The sequence below is a fragment of the Glycine max genome, chromosome 16, assembly GCF_000004515.6.
Source record: "Glycine max cultivar Williams 82 chromosome 16, Glycine_max_v4.0, whole genome shotgun sequence".
NCBI classification, from domain to species: Eukaryota; Viridiplantae; Streptophyta; class Magnoliopsida; order Fabales; family Fabaceae; genus Glycine; species Glycine max.
In genome coordinates, this window is record NC_038252.2 from 4,521,372 (window position 1) to 4,538,353 (window position 16,982).

At 34.5% G+C, this 16,982-nt stretch overlaps 1 protein-coding gene across 2 annotated transcripts; it reads left to right on the forward strand.

Moving 5' to 3' along the window:
* The first annotated feature begins 239 nt into the window (after positions 1-239).
* On the forward strand, positions 240-16,738 carry LOC100795584 (histone-lysine N-methyltransferase, H3 lysine-9 specific SUVH4). 2 transcript variants are annotated; one of them, XM_006598933.4, is made up of 16 exons: positions 240-643; positions 766-1,329; positions 1,430-1,498; positions 6,378-6,443; positions 6,863-6,917; positions 7,090-7,199; positions 7,922-8,092; positions 9,713-9,811; positions 10,947-11,045; positions 11,382-11,431; positions 11,511-11,599; positions 15,124-15,283; positions 15,365-15,470; positions 15,557-15,739; positions 15,855-16,076; positions 16,156-16,738. In XM_006598933.4, the coding sequence occupies exons 2-16, from the start codon at positions 772-774 to the stop codon at positions 16,267-16,269; spliced, it is 2,151 nt and encodes a 716-aa protein (XP_006598996.1). In that variant the 5' UTR covers positions 240-643; positions 766-771; the 3' UTR covers positions 16,270-16,738. The 2 variants fall into 2 exon arrangements, with proteins under 2 accessions (XP_006598996.1, XP_003548493.1); XM_003548445.5 differs by having other exon boundaries at positions 245-643; positions 15,843-16,076.
* Positions 16,739-16,982: the final 244 nt, after the last annotated feature.

Consider the following 16,982-nt stretch of genomic DNA (forward strand, 5'->3'; position numbering starts at 1 on the left):
CTCAAAATTGTCTATTAATTGATTGGGGATTTGAATCTCACTAGGTATGAATTAAATTATATTAATAGGAGAATATCCAACTTATATAAACTCAAATTTTCTGAATTAGATTTATCACTATTTTCTTGACGAAATAACTTTATACCAATATGATAATTTGTCAAAAAAGAAAACTCACTAGAGAAATATAAATCCTTTGAATTGAGACCAAAAAGATGGCATTGATCATGAAAGAACATCCCCGATTTGCATCACCTGGCAACCCGAGTTTCTTTGTGCCTGCGAGGGAGATGAAAATGCGAGGGAGATGAAAATGCAAAGCGGGAACCCAAAAGCGAAAAACAAAAAACAAAAAACAAAAACCCGAAAAAAGCCAAAAGTTATATGAAAATTGAAACGACAGATTATTATATTAATATTATTCCCATATATTCGGCAATGGCGCCTCTTCAGTTCACTCCCTGAGAGAGAGAGAGTGAAGCTATAATTACTCATTTCTTTCCCATAACACCAAAACAAAACCCCCCTTCTCTTCTTCACCTCCGCACTCTCTCTCTTTCCTCGTCATCTTTACCAATTTCAAACCCTAGAAACTTCTAATCCAATCGAAGCAGCAACAACAGCAATAACACCTCTTTTAGACGTTCGTTTTCTCGGAATTTTTTTCATTTTTGATTCTTTTGTTGTTTTGCATTTCTTCGTGACATTCTGTTATCGATTTTTCCTTCTCATGTTATCATGTTTTTTTTTTTCTTTGGCTCGCAGATTTAGATGGTTGTGCAGTCTCTGGACGACGTTGTTCACCAGCAATTGATGGTTTCAGCCACGGCGGAGAAGAGTTCGGAATCCAAAATCGCCGTGACGGCAAATGGCGGGAACGGTGCTAAGTCCGCCGAGAAGAAACTGAGAGAATTATCGGAGGAGGGTTCGACAATGCCGCCGCGGAGGTCGAGTGCGAGGATTCAAGCGTTGCAGAAAGCGGAGGAGGAACTTCTTGCTCGTAAAAGAGCAGAGGGAGTTGAGGAAAAAGACAATTGCAACGATGAGGTGAAGGCTGGGAAGGCGAAGAAGCGCAATAGGAAAAGTAGTAGTGACGGTGAGGAGAGTGTAGTTGTGGAAGTAGAGGTTGTTTCGCCGCCGATGAAAAAAGGGGTGGCCTACCGCAAGGGTAAGGTGGTGGACGGAGTGAATGGAAATGTTAAGGTAGGAGAAGTGAATGGGAAGGAGGGATTGGAAAATGCGGGTGGGGGTTTGGGGGAGAAGAGTGACTTGCTTAAGGTCAAAGAGACGATAAGACTGTTTAATAAGTATTACCTTCATTTAGTTCAGGTGGGTATGTTTTGTGTGTAGAATAAGAAATATTAAGTTCAGGTGTCTATGTTGATCAATTTTGTATTCTGTGGTTGAAGATATGATTTTATATGTGTAGGAAGAAGAAAAGAGGTGTGGGAAGGCAGAGGCTGAGCGGAAAGCTGCTAAAAAGGCTTCAAAATCGAAGGTTGGTGTTTGATTAACCATTAGTTCTTACTTGTGGATTATAATATTAATTAATGTGATTATGTCTCCCTCCTCTGTTTTGGAAATAGATAGTACAATGGTAAAATGCTGCTTGAAGTCTCCCTGATTATTAATGTTCTGCATTGTATTGATTTTCCTTTGTTTTGGATTTGGTGGTTGCCTTGATCTGGTCTCAGCTTAACTGTTATTTTAGCTGCTAGGTTTGCCAGTGATAACAGACTTTTTGCTTGGTATGACTACACATTTGATTGGGGGTTAGCAGAATTTTCTTGCAAGTTTCAAGCTGCATTTTATTTCTGAGTACTGATTAATGTTCTGTTGGGAATTCTCCACTTGGCTTTCAAATGTCATACATGATTAATCGTGTGTAAATATGGTTAACTTTGTTTCACATGTGGGTAAGAGTAAATGAGTGTCATTGTATACAATTATTGTTTATTGATATGTCCTTGTTGCGCTAATGATTATTAAGAGTAAATAAATGTATGTATGCAATTATCAATTTGTTCTTGTAGTGTTAATGATTAAATGTCTTACAAGTGGTTAATAGTGTTATAGGGTTATTGAAATGTTTAATAGCAGTTAACTTTGCCTCATAAGTGGGTAAGAGTAAATGAATGTGATTGTTTAAAATAATTGATTTGTAACTAATGGATAAATTCACTTGAGTACCAGGAAGATATTGATTGAATGCTTGAGGAGAGTGATTCCTCAGCTCTTTATTTATAACAACCAGAATTATACAATCAGAGTCAATTACATAAAAACGGTAACTCAGTAAGAATGTAAATCTGGAAAGTAAATCATATCTCAACATTGTTAATCAAGAAACTAAATCCTATCTCAACAATGTAAATCAGGAAACTAAATCCTATCTCAACAATGTAAATCAGGAAACTATATCATATCTCAACACTCCTCCTCAAGCTGGAGTGCATAGATCATATGCATCCAGCTTGGAAAAAATGTAGGATATCCTTGGTCCTCTTAGTGACTTGGTAAAAATATCTGCTAGTTGACCACTAGAGTTGACAGTCAAAGAAAAAAATATCTCCAGAAATTATCTTCTCTTGCATAAAGTGACAGTCAATTTCAATGTGTTTAGTTTGTTCATGGAAGACGATGCTATATGCAAGGCTGCTTGGTTTTTACAAACAAGTTTCATGGATCCAATTTTGCAAAATTTGAGTTCACTTAGGAGTTGCTTCAACCAAATCAGCTCACACATAGTAACTGACATAGCTCAATATTCATCCTCTGCACTAGACTTTGCCACAATATTCTATCTCTTGCTCTTCCAAGAAATGAGGTTACCACCAATTAGGACACAATATCATGAGGTTGACCTGCGATCCCTTGGTAAACCAGCCCATCCCACATCTGTAATTTTGTATACGCAATTAGATCAGCGTGACCTTTGTTCTCATTAACTATCCCTTTTTTGGGAGACCTTTTTATATACCTCAAGATTTGTATGACAGCATCCCAATGACTTTTGTAGGGAGAATTGAGGAATTGACTTACATCACTGATTGCAAAGGTTATGTGAGGTCTAGTCATGGTGAGATAAATTAGCTTCCCAACCAATCTTTGACATCTTTGTGGATTTGAGAAGGGCTCCCCCTGTATTGGTATAAGTTTGGTATTTGGATCCATGGGAGTGTCAATAGGCTTACAATTTAGCATCCAATGTCTTTCAAGATGTCAAGGACATATTTCCCCTTTGGGAAATGGCAACAACGGTCTTTGATTGGGCTACTTCAATCTCTAGAAAGTATTATAGTTGACCTAAATCCTTAGTCTAAAAGTGCCAAGACAAATGATTTTAAGGTCTTGGATACCCCTGTGGTCATCTATTGTAACAACAATATCATCTTGGATACTACAAGATAAATGCACATGTCAGTGAAGAAAAGTCTGTGAAATATTGAGTGATCGGACTCACTATGAGTCTTGCCAAAACTTTGAAGAATAGAACTAAATCTGTCAAACTATGCTCTCGGAATTTGTTTGAGATCATATAGGGCTTTTCATAACTTGCAAACAAATCCACTAGACTCCCTTTGAGCAACAAGCTCGGGATGTTGCCCCATATAAACTTCCTTAGCTAAATCACCATGTAGGAATGCTTTCTTGATATCCAACTGATAAAGTGGCCATCGGCGCATAGCTGCCATGGATTGTAATAGGTGAACAAAGCCCATCTTGGTGACCGAAGAGAAGGTATCATTGTAGTCAAGTCCAAAGATCTAAGTGAAGCCCTTGGTAACAAGTTGAGCCTTTAATTGGTCAATTTGTCCATTGTGTCCAACTTGAATGGCAAAGACCTAGTGGCAACCAACAATAGATTTCCATGGAGGTGGAGGGACAAGAGCCAATGTCTAATTAGATTCTAGAACTTGCATTTCATCAATCATTGCCATCTTGGTTGTGAAAGAGCTTCCTAGACAATTTTAGGAATAGAAATAAAAGGAAGGGTAGACACAAAGGCATAGTGGGAAGGTGAAAGATGATGATAAATGGGATGGGGATTGTGAGTAGCATGAATACCTTTGTGGATGGTGATCGGTAAGTTAGAGTTGATTGCAACAGGATAATGATTGGAGAAAGAGATGATGCATTGGGTCTTGTCAATAAGTGGTGCTTCCACAGGTTGGGGACGAGGATGATGGTGATAAGTAAGAAAGGGATTGTTGAAGTTTGGTTGCACCTAAATTAATGAGAAGAGGAAATAAAGGAAGAGAAGAACAAAGAATTAGGAAACTTGGAGTGATATGATTGCATTGATTTGTGCAGAAGTTTTTTTTTTTTAAAAATGAGTGGGATCCACACTTTTTCCTCCTCTCATATGATTTGAGGAGAAATTGTTACTGTGTATCTCCTTTTTGAATTGTGCCCTCAACCTCTGACCCTCTTTGCTCTCTCTCTCTCTCGTGACTCTGACTTCCCCGGCTATACCCACCACCACCATGCTGATGACCTTCCATCAGTTATGCCAACCACACCTTCCGCCATAGCTGCCCCTTCCTTTGTCTCACTTACATTGGAACCCTCTGCTCCACCTCTTATTTCTTTCTCATTTTTTTGGGTTTTATGTTCAGATATGAGACCCACGGCTCAACCGCAACAATTCCATGTGACTGTGAATGTTGTCGCGACAGTCATTGTTGTCGTTGAATCCAAAGTGCAATCGACCACCGTGTGCTGCGCTTGTGAATGTGTTTGCATGGTGGGTGTGGCCAGCTTCTTCAACACCATTCCTCATTTTTCTAGGTTTTTAGGGAATGCTTTCTCTTTCATTTTTTCAGATCTACATCATTAAAAACATCATCTCCCTCCACTCCCTCCTCCATGCTCGCTGCCATTGACACTGTCCCTGGATCTATTGGCCTTGCCATCACCACGACCATTTATTTCAATTTTAGTTGCTCTGAAATGGAATAATTTGGTTTGGAGGGTTTGATATTTGAAAAGAATGAGTTACTTTCTGTGAGAATTTTGTTGAATATAAATTTTTGTGGGTTTGAAATTTAAATTTGGAATGGATTCAGATTTGTGATTTGCATGGTATGCAATATGTCGGTGAACTTCCAATTGCAAACTTGTTGGTTTTTATGTTGTTGGTGAAGAAAAGCTGTAAAAGGGAAACACATGATGATGATGGTGAAGACAAGCTGTAAAAGGGAAACACATGATGATGGTGAAGAAAATATGATTGAAACCAGTTAAAATGACTTATAGTGCTTGGTGGTGTAAATATCCTGTTTTAAAAACATTAAAATGGTCATTTACTCATCTCCAATATTTCTATTTCTATTTAACCAAATCACTTCTATTTCCCCCCTATTTCTCTTCTCTCCTCTTCCCTCCTCACAACCAACAACCCTGTAGGGAATGACAAAGGGAATAGGCAATACCTGAGAGATAGACTCAGCGGAGATGGGTGAGCTGAAAAATGGAGTATTTTCAAAGTTGACATCAGCAGACATGTAAAAATGGTGGTTGGCAGTAGAGTAGCACTAATAACCTTTTTGGATGCGTGAATAACCCTGAAAGATTCACTTGATAGCTTGAGCTTTCTACTTATCTAGAGTGGTTAATGGTGTCATGAGTCTATTGAAATGTCTGGCAACGTTTACATGTGTAAAAGTGGTTAATTGGGCTGGGTGGATGAAGGTTGTGCACTTTTAGCTGGACGTTTATAGTGTTTCATTATTTTATTATGAGGAGGGATTCACTTAACGAGTTACTCCTCATCTTCACCATTTATTTTCTTGAGATCTAATGGTTAAGATTAGTTACTTGTTACAATCATTAGATCTTAAGAAGATGAATGATGAGGATGAGGATGAGGAGTAACTTGTTTAAAGTTACCCTTGGAGTAAGTGAATCCCTCCTCTTTCATTATCAAACTAAAATCGTATAGCTTAGCACATGGGTCTGTGCAGTCTTTAGTTATTGTTCTGCTCTCTATCTTTACCTCTTTTTTCTTCCAATTTTAAGATGAGAATTTTTTCATCATGCATGTTTTGTCTTTAAAAATCTAGTGTTGCCTGAATAGTTTTGTAGTTAAATGTGGTAAGGCTGATTTTTAATTCATAGTTATTAGTTAGTACTTCAAAGCTAGAAATTATTTTTCCTTTCTCAATCAAATGGAAAAGCGCCTGGCAATTGGAGTCAAACGGTAAAGCTAGAAGCTTTTGCTTGTATTAACAATGTGTTTAAATGTCTTTGGGGAGCTTTACATCTTACTAATTGTATACTGAAATTTTAAACTGAACGCTTTACTGTTTTTTTTTCCCCTCCGTTAATTGTTTTACTATAACCTTGCTATAAAGCTTCATCAATTAATCTTGTAGAAAGGTGCTCCACCTGAAGAATCAAAGACCACTGCTAAACGACCAGATCTAAAGGCCGTAAGCAAGGCAAGTGAAAATTCAATGGCTTTATTATTTTTTTCATAGAATATTGATTGTAAGTCTCAGGATATTTTTCTGTGATGATCTAGTATAGGATTTTTCTCTTCTGATACTTGTCATAGCATTGCCATTAAATTACATTATCCATTTTTTGTTACCTTTTTTTTCTTTGTAGTGATGGATGTATTTAGTTAATCTGTTAATTATGTGCCGTATCTTTGAAACAATTCCATGGACTATTTAATTTAAGTCTGAACAATTAACTGTTTTTTAAATGTGTATTAATGTATTAATTTATTAATGTAATTTATACTATTAATTGTTTTGATTTGATTATTTTCATTAATTGAAATCAATTTAATTATACTTTCTAAGATGTATTTGTTTTCCTTTAACACTATCCTCCATTTGGGGATTTTTGGCAGATGATGGAAAATAATGAGATATTGTACCCTGAGAAAAGAATTGGCAACATTCCAGGTTGGTAGCCAATAGCCATCTTACATTGCTATTACCCATGGTCTATATTTTCTGTCTCCTAGTTCTAACACTGGTAGATGTTTCTCTTAAATAATTATCTCGTCATTTGCTTGATCAACTCTTGTGCTGGTAGTTCCTTATTCAGTTGTTTTATTTTTTCTTGTAATGGTAGGTATTGATGTTGGATATCAGTTCTATTCTCGTGCTGAAATGGTTGCAGTTGGTTTTCATAGCCATTGGTTAAATGGCATTGATTATATGGGCCAGAGCTATGCCAAAGCGGTAATGAAATTTCTTGCTATGTTGTATTTATTTATTTGTTCTCTACTTTGGAATATTATAGATCATAAACTATAAATGTGATTTTCATACAAAAGATTTTTGACTTCCTATGATGTATGAAGTCAAGTCCTATGGGTATGAAGTATGAACTAGTGACCCAATATGGAGAAGCCAATAGAATACACTGAAAAGCCCAAACACCTAGGGCCTTAATCTCACCTTGGGCGAGAAGGTAGAGATGGTTGGGAAAAGTTAGTTGCAGGAGAGAGAAAATAGTAGTTTTTTATATAGGGGAATAAAGGATAATTGGGAAGTATACATGGTTTTTTTTTGTTGCTTGAAGGAAGAAACTTGGATGGTGACTTGAAGAGAGATTTTTGACTTTGGTTCAGTACTGTTCTTATTGGTGCTGTCCTTTATAGCTATTATCTAAAACAAACATTGGACTAATATTTAGCAAAACAAATGCAACCTTAGAGATGGGAGTGACAAGTTAGTCATAAGATGGAAAAATAGTAGTCTGTTATTTAAGGAAATAAAGGAATATTGGGATGTATTAGGTTATTTTTAATTGTAATTGGTTTTTGAAAAAATAGCCATTTCTTGGATTGTCTTTTCTTTCACTAAATTGAATGCATATTCAGAATTTGATAGGAATTTCTTATCATCCATATAAACCTATGCTCCTTGTTCCCCTCATTTTTTTTTTTTCATTGTCACAGTACAGCTATGAACTTCCAGTTGCTGTTGCCATTGTTATTTCGGGCATGTATGAGGATGATCTGGATAATGCTGAGGATGTTGTGTACACTGGTCAAGGTGGGCATAATCTGACTGGTGATAAGCGTCAATTTCGGGATCAAAAGTTGGAGCGTGGTAACTTGGCTCTGAAGGTTTGCCTTTTTTATGACTTCTCAATACCTTTGAATTTTGTTGATAATTTCTTGTTTCTTCTCAGTAGTATAAATTGATGATTAATTTTGCTGTCTGTGTTATTTAATGATGAGAATTATGGTTTTGTTCCATGGAAAGGTTATGCCATTGTTGGTAAATTGTCTGCAGTTCTATGGTATGTACGCAGAAATATGTAAATTTGTTCTTCTAGGTGAGGTTATTGTTTGGATTACACTGCCATTGGGTTTGGTTAAAAACAAAATTCTTAAGGATGCTATTCAACATGAGAGATCCTGTATGATAACTTCCTCTAGTGTCCTTATTGGTTGTCTTTTATCCTTTTTCGCATGCTTAAAAACTGGGCAATCTACTATTCTCTCTAAGGCCTATAATAGATTTCTTTGCAAATGTCAAAACCGCCTTAGTTGATTTTCTAATATGTTTTTCTCAATAAGTGCCTCTGCAAAATATCTTTGTATACAAATTTTTTTGTATCTTGTTCCTTTTTGTGTGACCACACATCCATCCATTTATGTCGGTCTCTCTTTTTTCTTGTCTCTTATTCTCTTCATAGCTCAACATTTACTATCATAGAGTATATTTGGTCATATAATAGTATGAAATAACTCCCCTTTGAGTTTGGTAGGTACTTTAAAGTCACAAATAACCCATGGTGTCTTTCTCCATTTTAACCAATTAGCTTAAATCTTGTGTGTGACATCATTTAATATCCCATCATTTTTTAAATACCGATCTCAGTCAAATTAGAAACTTTTGGTGTGACATCTTCAATTTTGCCTCCCAAGTGACTTTCCTCTTATTCCTTGCTAAAATTGTATTGCTCATATTTTGTTTAACTCCCACTCAATCCAATGAAAATACTTTGGTTCTCTGTTTGTTTCCAATGCTCATACTTGGCACTTTGGTTCTCTAGGTTTTCTCTTTTCTCACAATTCATTATATTTAAAATAATTAGATAAATTATAGTATTTTATTATGTTACTCTCACTTTTAAAACATTGATTTTCATCTTGTATTATGATTCTGTTGTGTGCTATAATGTTTAATTTTTGTTGTATTGCATGTCCATGTTTTCTTTTTATCAACCAATGTTGTTAGTTTTGTTAGATTGTTAGTGTTATAGAATTTAGGTGAGAAAGAGAAAGAAACAGAATAGAGAGGATAATGGAAAAGAGAAAATAATTTAGAGAGGTCAAGAAAATGTGCACTGCACTGCACTCTGATTATCATTCAGTCTTTCTAAAATACAACTGGCTTGCCTAATTTATAGACAGCTACCAATCTGCCATTAAATAACAGTAGCTGACTAAAACTAACTAACTGACATCCTTTTCTTTTTATATTTACATATCAGTTAGTGGAAGGGATTCAAAACACCAACCTCTCCCTTCTCCCTTTTCCTACCAAGCCAACATTATACCTGCTTGTGTGTGTGTGTGTTGTAACATGTTCGTCTCCAATTTTGTATCCATGCTTTTCAGTTTTTTTTTTTTTTTTTTTTAATGATTTTTAAGTATGTTTCTTTTTCCTTAAGCATTGTAACCTATTTGATTTGATGTTACAAAGGCACATCTAACATGCTTTGAGCTCAATTGTAGAATTGTTCTGAGCAATGTGTGCCTGTTAGAGTCATTCGTGGTCATGAATCTTCAAGCAGTTACACTGGTAAAGTATACACATACGATGGCTTGTACAAGGTAATTCTTTGAAAATCTTACTCAAATCTGTTGTTCATCAGTGTTTGGATTTTCATTTTGACCAATATACCTGCATAGAGAGCTTAAAATATCAAATCTTAATTTTTAAAATGTTCAATTTGAATTCTCACATTTCTGAGTTTGGACTTTGATGAGTGAGTATTTTCTCAGTGTACTCTCAATGTGCTGTGTTTTCTTCTATTTTTTTTTTTTCAAATATTATTTAAATTAGTCAATTTTAACTTGTCTGGATGTTAATACCTTAAACTTTCTAGGTCTATAAATTTGAAGTTCATATGTTGACACACCATATCAGATTAATAGTTGATCCACACTCCATATTTTACTCTTTAATTTCAAAAGTCTTAATATTTTAATTTATTCCTATATAAAAATTTTAAACGTCTCATCACTTAGATTTCTATATAATGAAACAATATCCACATTATTGACAGCAAAGGCATTTTTTTATTACACTTGATTCCTTGTTGAGGTATATGATTTCATCATTGTTTAACAACGATAGTATTACTATATATTCTTCTTAATTATATTTTAATTTTTTTTTGTAAATTTTAAAACATGGGAAATTGATGGAAAACTAACTAGTTTATGCTTAAATATTGGCATTTTTTATTCATTCATCCAACATTTTGTGTTCTAAATAAAGATTTGATTTATTAACTTTTAAGCCAAGTTATTTCTTTTTCAACTAGGTACACATTTATGATACTTCATTGATATTTGAGATAATATCATTGATATTTTGTGTTCTAAATTAAGATTTGATTAATTAATTTCATTGATATTTTGATGATAATCTCATCCATTTAATCAAATTCAATTAGTAATTAGTATTAGGAAGTTTTGATAATTTGTTGCGAGAAAAGGATTGATGCTTTCTTTTCATGATTTATTTTGGCACCAGAGAAGAGTTTGTGAGATGAGGTAACAGTTGTGTTGAATATCTTCTAATTCCTATTTTATTGTAGTTGTCTTCACAGTGGCATTTGCTCGTCTCTAATGTTGCACGTTTTAATTGCTGATAAAGAATGATTCTGAAAACGGTTACAGCATTTGCATGCTAGTTAAGGGTTGTAATTCAAATGTTTTATGTGCCTTTTTTGTATTGCAGGTTGTCAATTATTGGGCAGGGAAGGGAATATCCGGATTTACAGTCTACAAGTTTAGACTTAGGAGGCTTGAAGGGCAACCTACATTAACTACAAATCAGGTTTATTATAATTCTTTAATTTCGTCAAAAACATTTTCTTGTTTTGTTGCCTTTTGTTTTTACATGAAATTTCTGTTTATTTATGATGATGTCAAGCATTGATGCAATGATAATGTTGTCCTCCTTGATTTACATTTTTAGTGGAATCAAAGCTGTAATGTTTTTAACCTTGTGTCAATTTTTATTCTATTTTTAAAATACACTAAATGTACAAAAGAATCCACATGTTCTGTCTTGTTCTATCCCAACTACCAAATGTTTCTTTAGGGTGATTTATTTTGTAATCTAAGCAGTGGGGCTTTAAAATATCGTTTGCTTATTTCACTTTGTTAACAGGTATATTTTACATATGGACGTGTACCTCAATCTCTAACAGAAATACAAGGGTAAAAGAAATTTTTATAAATTGAATATTTAATATATTTTATACAAATTATATTAATATCTCGTTATACATTGGCTTAGGTTGGTTTGTGAAGATATCACTGGAGGTCAAGAAGATATGCCCATTCCGGCTACAAATTTGGTTGATGACCCCCCTGTTCCACCCACAGGCAAGTTCAATAAGGGGTTTGCAATATATATGTATAGTGATATAATTAGTTTTAATTTTTCATTCAATCATCGATTTTGGGTTTGAATTCGGTTCTCACGTACCTTTGCATAGTAAGGAGCTCTTTCTGGCAAATGGGTATTTTTTTTTTTTATTAATTCAATCATCGATTGAAGGTTGTTGAAGCTGTTATAATTAAAATTTGTTATTGTTGGCTTTTGTTTTAGAAGAAAGAAAACGTTGAATAGGGAATGCAAGAGTGTATTTTAGGATAGTAGGAGCTTATGTTTTTATTGAATGAAACTCATTTTTAAGTACATTGTGATAATTGAATAAAAGATAACAACCCTTGATTTTAGGAGATACTGCTTATAAAATTTGAATATAAAATCAGAAACTAATTTATCCATAACAGCAAAATAACAAATTTGACTTATTCAAACTAAAACTACTTTGGCAGCATCTCAAAGGCACTTGGAGGCTGCGAACTCCTATCTTCTTCCTCAGAACTTTAACCTGCTGATGCTGAAATACTATTGCTTCCTTCTCATGTGATTGAGCCTTGACATTTTCAGCTTTCAAGTTCTTAGTCAGGAACTTTAAACACTTCTCATTGTGCTCAATTTTTGCAGCTTTCTCTCTCAATTGTGTCTTCTTGTTTGTATGCTTTTGCACAATAGCTACTTTCTCTAAAGTGGATTTTTCTTGTCCCTTTGCTGCTGCCAACCTTGCTTTAGCAACAACATTCCAAGATGTGAGATTCTCTTTTACTGAAAAAGCAATTTGCTCCTCCTCCAATGAATTTAAAGCAATGCTTTTTCCTTTCATTTTTACTTTGAGAATATCTTTGTCACCAACATCAATCAAACAGCTTTTGTTCTCGAACAACACTTTATAATCTTTTTCAACTAGTTGTCCCACACTCACTTAATTTTGATCAATTTCAGAAAAATACAACATGTCAGAAATTAACTTTGTACCTTTATTGGTTGAGATTGCTACAATTCATTTCTCATTCACAATGATGTACTTGTCATCTCCAACTTAAACCTTCAATGTGCATGATATGCTTAGTTCCTTGAATGGATCCTTGTTGTTTGTCATGTGATTATTACCACCACTGTCAATAAGCTGATTTTGACTAGATTCAAGGCTAGAGAAACATGTAGCAGCAAACAAGTACTCCTCCTCCTGATCAATATCCCTTGCAACTTCACCATGTAGTTTATTCTTGTTTCTGCAAATAACAGCTTCATGCCCCATTTGATTACACTCATTGTACTTAGCATCAGGTCTTCTACAACATCTAAATGAAGGATGACCTTTCTTGCTGTAGTATTGGCAAGGCGGATAACATTTCTTCCAATTTCCTTTTGCATTGGTTGATTTTGAACTTGATCCCGATCCATCAAAGTTCTTGTATTTGTCACATTTTGCTGCTTGGCTGCTAAAACTCCTTCAACTTTTGATTCCTCCCTCATCAATCTTCTTTGTTCCTGGGCCTGCAAGGCCTGTATCCCCTCCTCCAAAGAGATCTTGGACAGATCCTTTGTATTCTCCAAAGTGGTTATTGATGCTTCATATCTCCCAGGCACTTTAACCAGAATTTTTTCAACAATTCTGGAATCTGTAAATGTTAGTGCCCAACAATCTAATCTTGTTAGCGATGAATGCCAAGTAATCTGTTCGAGTAACCTTTAATTGTCTCAGACAATTCCATTTTTTGCAGTTGAAATTCTCTTATCAAGTTTAGCATTTGAATGCCTCAAATGCTCTCGTCCCCTTCATATTCTTCCTTCAAATAGTCTCAATTTCTTTGGGTGTCTCAAGTCATGATTTTGGTGAGAATCATTTGTGAAACATTGGCAATCAAACATGACCTCGCCTTTGCCTTTGTTTTTCTTTCCTTGTGGTTTTTAATTTGGGCTATGGTGGGGTTTTTAGGTAGCGGATATAATCTTCCACAGCTTTCCATAAATCCAGTCCCTCTAGACAAGACTCCATTCTTACTGTCCATGGGTCATAACCTTCTCCATCAAAGACTGGAAGAGCGACTTGGGAGAAACTTGATTCACCTTCCATTCTACAAGTCCAGTAAGAAAAGGGCTCTAGATACCAATTGTTGTTTTTTGTTTTAGGAGAAAGAAAACGTAGAAAAGGGAACATAAGAGTATATTTTTAGAACTGCAGGAGCTTATATTTTTATTGAATGAAACTCATTTAAATACATTGAGATAATTTAATAAAAATAATGCATGATTTTAGGAGATGCTATTGATAAAATTTGAATATAAAATCAGAAATTAACTTGTCCATAACAGCAAAATAACAAATTTGACTTATTCAGACTATGGCAACATTCAAAGGCATGATCTCAACAGTTCTAAATAAATACTTTTTTGTTTTTAACATATAAACTATATTTAGATTTGTGCTAATAATTTATATTATGATACATGGTTATTTTCAACTATTGTTAATATTTTCTTAAAAAATTATTGAAATTCTATTTTAAAATAAAGATGAAAAGATAGCTTGAAAGAGATAAGAGGTTAAGAAAAATTCCTAAAAATGCTATTGTTGAAGAAAAACTCCCAAACAAGGTCTTCTTGGAGAATGACTCCTAAGATCACCCGTGTTGAGGATTGATGTTCTAATTTATATATAGAGGACATGAACTTGAAAAAAAAAACTAGAGTTGTGAATTAATCTGAATTTGATTACAAGAATGGAGAGTCAGCAGACTCTTATTCATGCATCATAAATTTGTGATACAAGCTTCTAACTGAAGCATAATCATAACAGAATGCAACTGCCATAATGGGACAGCTGTCGTTATTAATAGTTGACTCAGATAATTTGTAAATAGTTAAACAGAGATATAAACCAGACTACCGACTTTCTGGTACTCTAACATCAGAGCAGGATTCCTCAAATGAGGAGGACAGAATTTTCTGAGCAGATTTATGTAATGTTTTCACGTAGATCAGATTATGGTCCCATAGGTATACCAAATGTCAAGGGACCAAATCTGACCTGTATTATGTACTTTTAGTACCACTGGTACTCATTAATATAATACTATTTTTGCAGGAAAAAAAAAAACCAGACTACTGACTAACTACATAATTTACCATGAAAAGATTTAAGATTCCTGAAGTAATGTCTAAACCCAATGATTCAAAGAAAAGCTAAAAGATCATGGAACAGAAAAAAAGCTGTCCTAGGGAAGACCACACTGGCACAATGATTATATTTCTGAAATAAGATGAATTGAGCAGGCTTCAGTAGAAAATCATTTCTGCTTTGAGAAGTGGTTTTGCTAATTTTATTTTATTTATTTTTCTCCTGCTTGCTCATTTGCTTATATGGTTAATGTTTTTAAACAAATTAATGTTGTTATATGTTTAATTGTCTATTGATGTTTAATTGTATGTTTCTGGTGTCTACTCAAATAGTGTATTGGGGAAACTAAATTTTCTTTTTGCCTACTTTGTTTTGATGTTTAGTTATTTAATATTATAGATTTCACATATTGTAAGTCACTCAAGGTTGCAAAAAATGTGAAGCTTCCCATGAATGCCACCGGATGCAAATGTGAAGGCATTTGTAATGACCCAACAAGCTGTGCATGTGCATTGCGTAATGGCTCTGATTTTCCCTATGTATCTCGGGATGGTGGCAGGTTAGAAACTCAATTGGTTAAATGCATATTAAATTTTATTTGCTGTAATATTTGATGTGGCTTTCATGTATATATTCACAGGTTAATTGAAGCTAAAGATGTAGTATTTGAATGTGGTCCCAAATGTGGTTGTGGTCCTGGTTGTGTGAACCGAACGTCTCAAAGAGGACTTAGATATCGTCTGGAGGTTGCATATTGATTTCCACATTTTTGGATTATTAATTAAAATATATTGGGCTTTTAATTTTTATATTTAATTAAATTATTGCATAGGTTTTCCGTACTGCCAAAAAAGGATGGGCTGTTAGATCCTGGGATTTTATACCTTCTGGAGCACCAGTTTGTGAGTACACCGGAATACTTGCTAGGGCCGAGGATATGGATAGCGTTCTAGAAAACAATTATATTTTTGAGATAGATTGCTTGCAAACTATAAAGGGGCTCGGGGGAAGAGAGGTATTGAATCCTATGAAATCTTGTAACACTATTTTTTGTCAGCTGCTTCATTTTAATGCAAAGAACTTTTGTCTTGTCTCCTTGGTGATGTTAATTTTGACAGCGACGATCACAGGATGGAGAGATTCCTGCAAATCTTTTGGACAAATATCATGATCAATGTTCTGAAAGTGTGCCAGAGTTTTGTATTGATGCAGGATCTACTGGAAATATTGCTAGGTTTATAAACCATTGTTGTGAGCCTAATCTGTTTGTTCAATGTGTTTTGAGCACACACGATGATTTGAGATTGGCTCGTATAATGTTGTTTGCTGCAGACAACATACCCCCTTTGCAGGTAATTCATTTTGTATATTTTCTCCCACTTTATCTGATGTATTTTAAGCAATGTCTTGAATCTCTTTGATTGGTTGCAGGAATTAACATATGACTATGGTTACGTGCTTGATAGCGTGTTGGACTCGGATGGGAAGATTAAGCAAATGCCATGCTACTGTGGAGCCTCAGTCTGCAGGAAGCGATTATTCTAATACTCTGGAAGTTGTATGTGGTATTTTTGCAATTGCAAAACTAGTGCGGTTAAGTATTGGTTGTTTAAAACATGAGCTGCAAAGTGGTCTCTATTCATTCACGGTTAATTTGCGCAGTTTATGTATTGGGCTGAAATGGCAGCAGAGGAACATTGTAACTTTTTGTGCAGATGCAAGGAAATGATATAGGTTTATTTTTTGGCTAGAAATAACCTGCTCTATTAAGTACTGCAAGTTTATGATTTTGGGGTAATAACCTGTTACATATATGGTATTTTTTTTTTAAAGATATAAGGAGTCGTTCAAAGCATGTATATGTATAGAGATATGGTAACAACTATTAATTGGCTATGGAGTAGACACCAGAAATACTGAATATTTATTTGTATAGAGAAAAAATAACTGCACGAAGCAAGGATTCCTGATCAAAATGAGCAAAAAATAGAACCAAATACTGGAGGTTGCCTTACATTTTAAATTGTGACTAAGACTGCATTATACATTTGTTTCAATTTTTCATGTTCATATATTCGGTAAATTTCTTTTGTTATGGTAAGAAATAAGAATATTAAATATAGATTATTAATTCATATTTGAATAGTGTTTAAAATATAAAGTGGGCATGACTTTCTTAGTCGTCATGCGATTTAGGAGTGTTGAAATGTTTAAATTTAATGCATACTGAACAAATTGAAAAGAGAGAAAATAAAAAT

Bases quoted from the DNA above. Each gene is read 5' to 3' on its own strand.
- LOC100795584 (XM_003548445.5), top strand. From the start codon at position 772: ATGGTTGTGCAGTCTCTGGACGACGTTGTTCACCAGCAATTGATGGTT. The intron at 15,284-15,364 runs GTTAGAAACTCA...ATATATTCACAG, and splicing joins GTATCTCGGGATGGTGGCAG to GTTAATTGAAGCTAAAGATG. The intron at 16,077-16,155 runs GTAATTCATTTT...GATTGGTTGCAG, and splicing joins ACAACATACCCCCTTTGCAG to GAATTAACATATGACTATGG.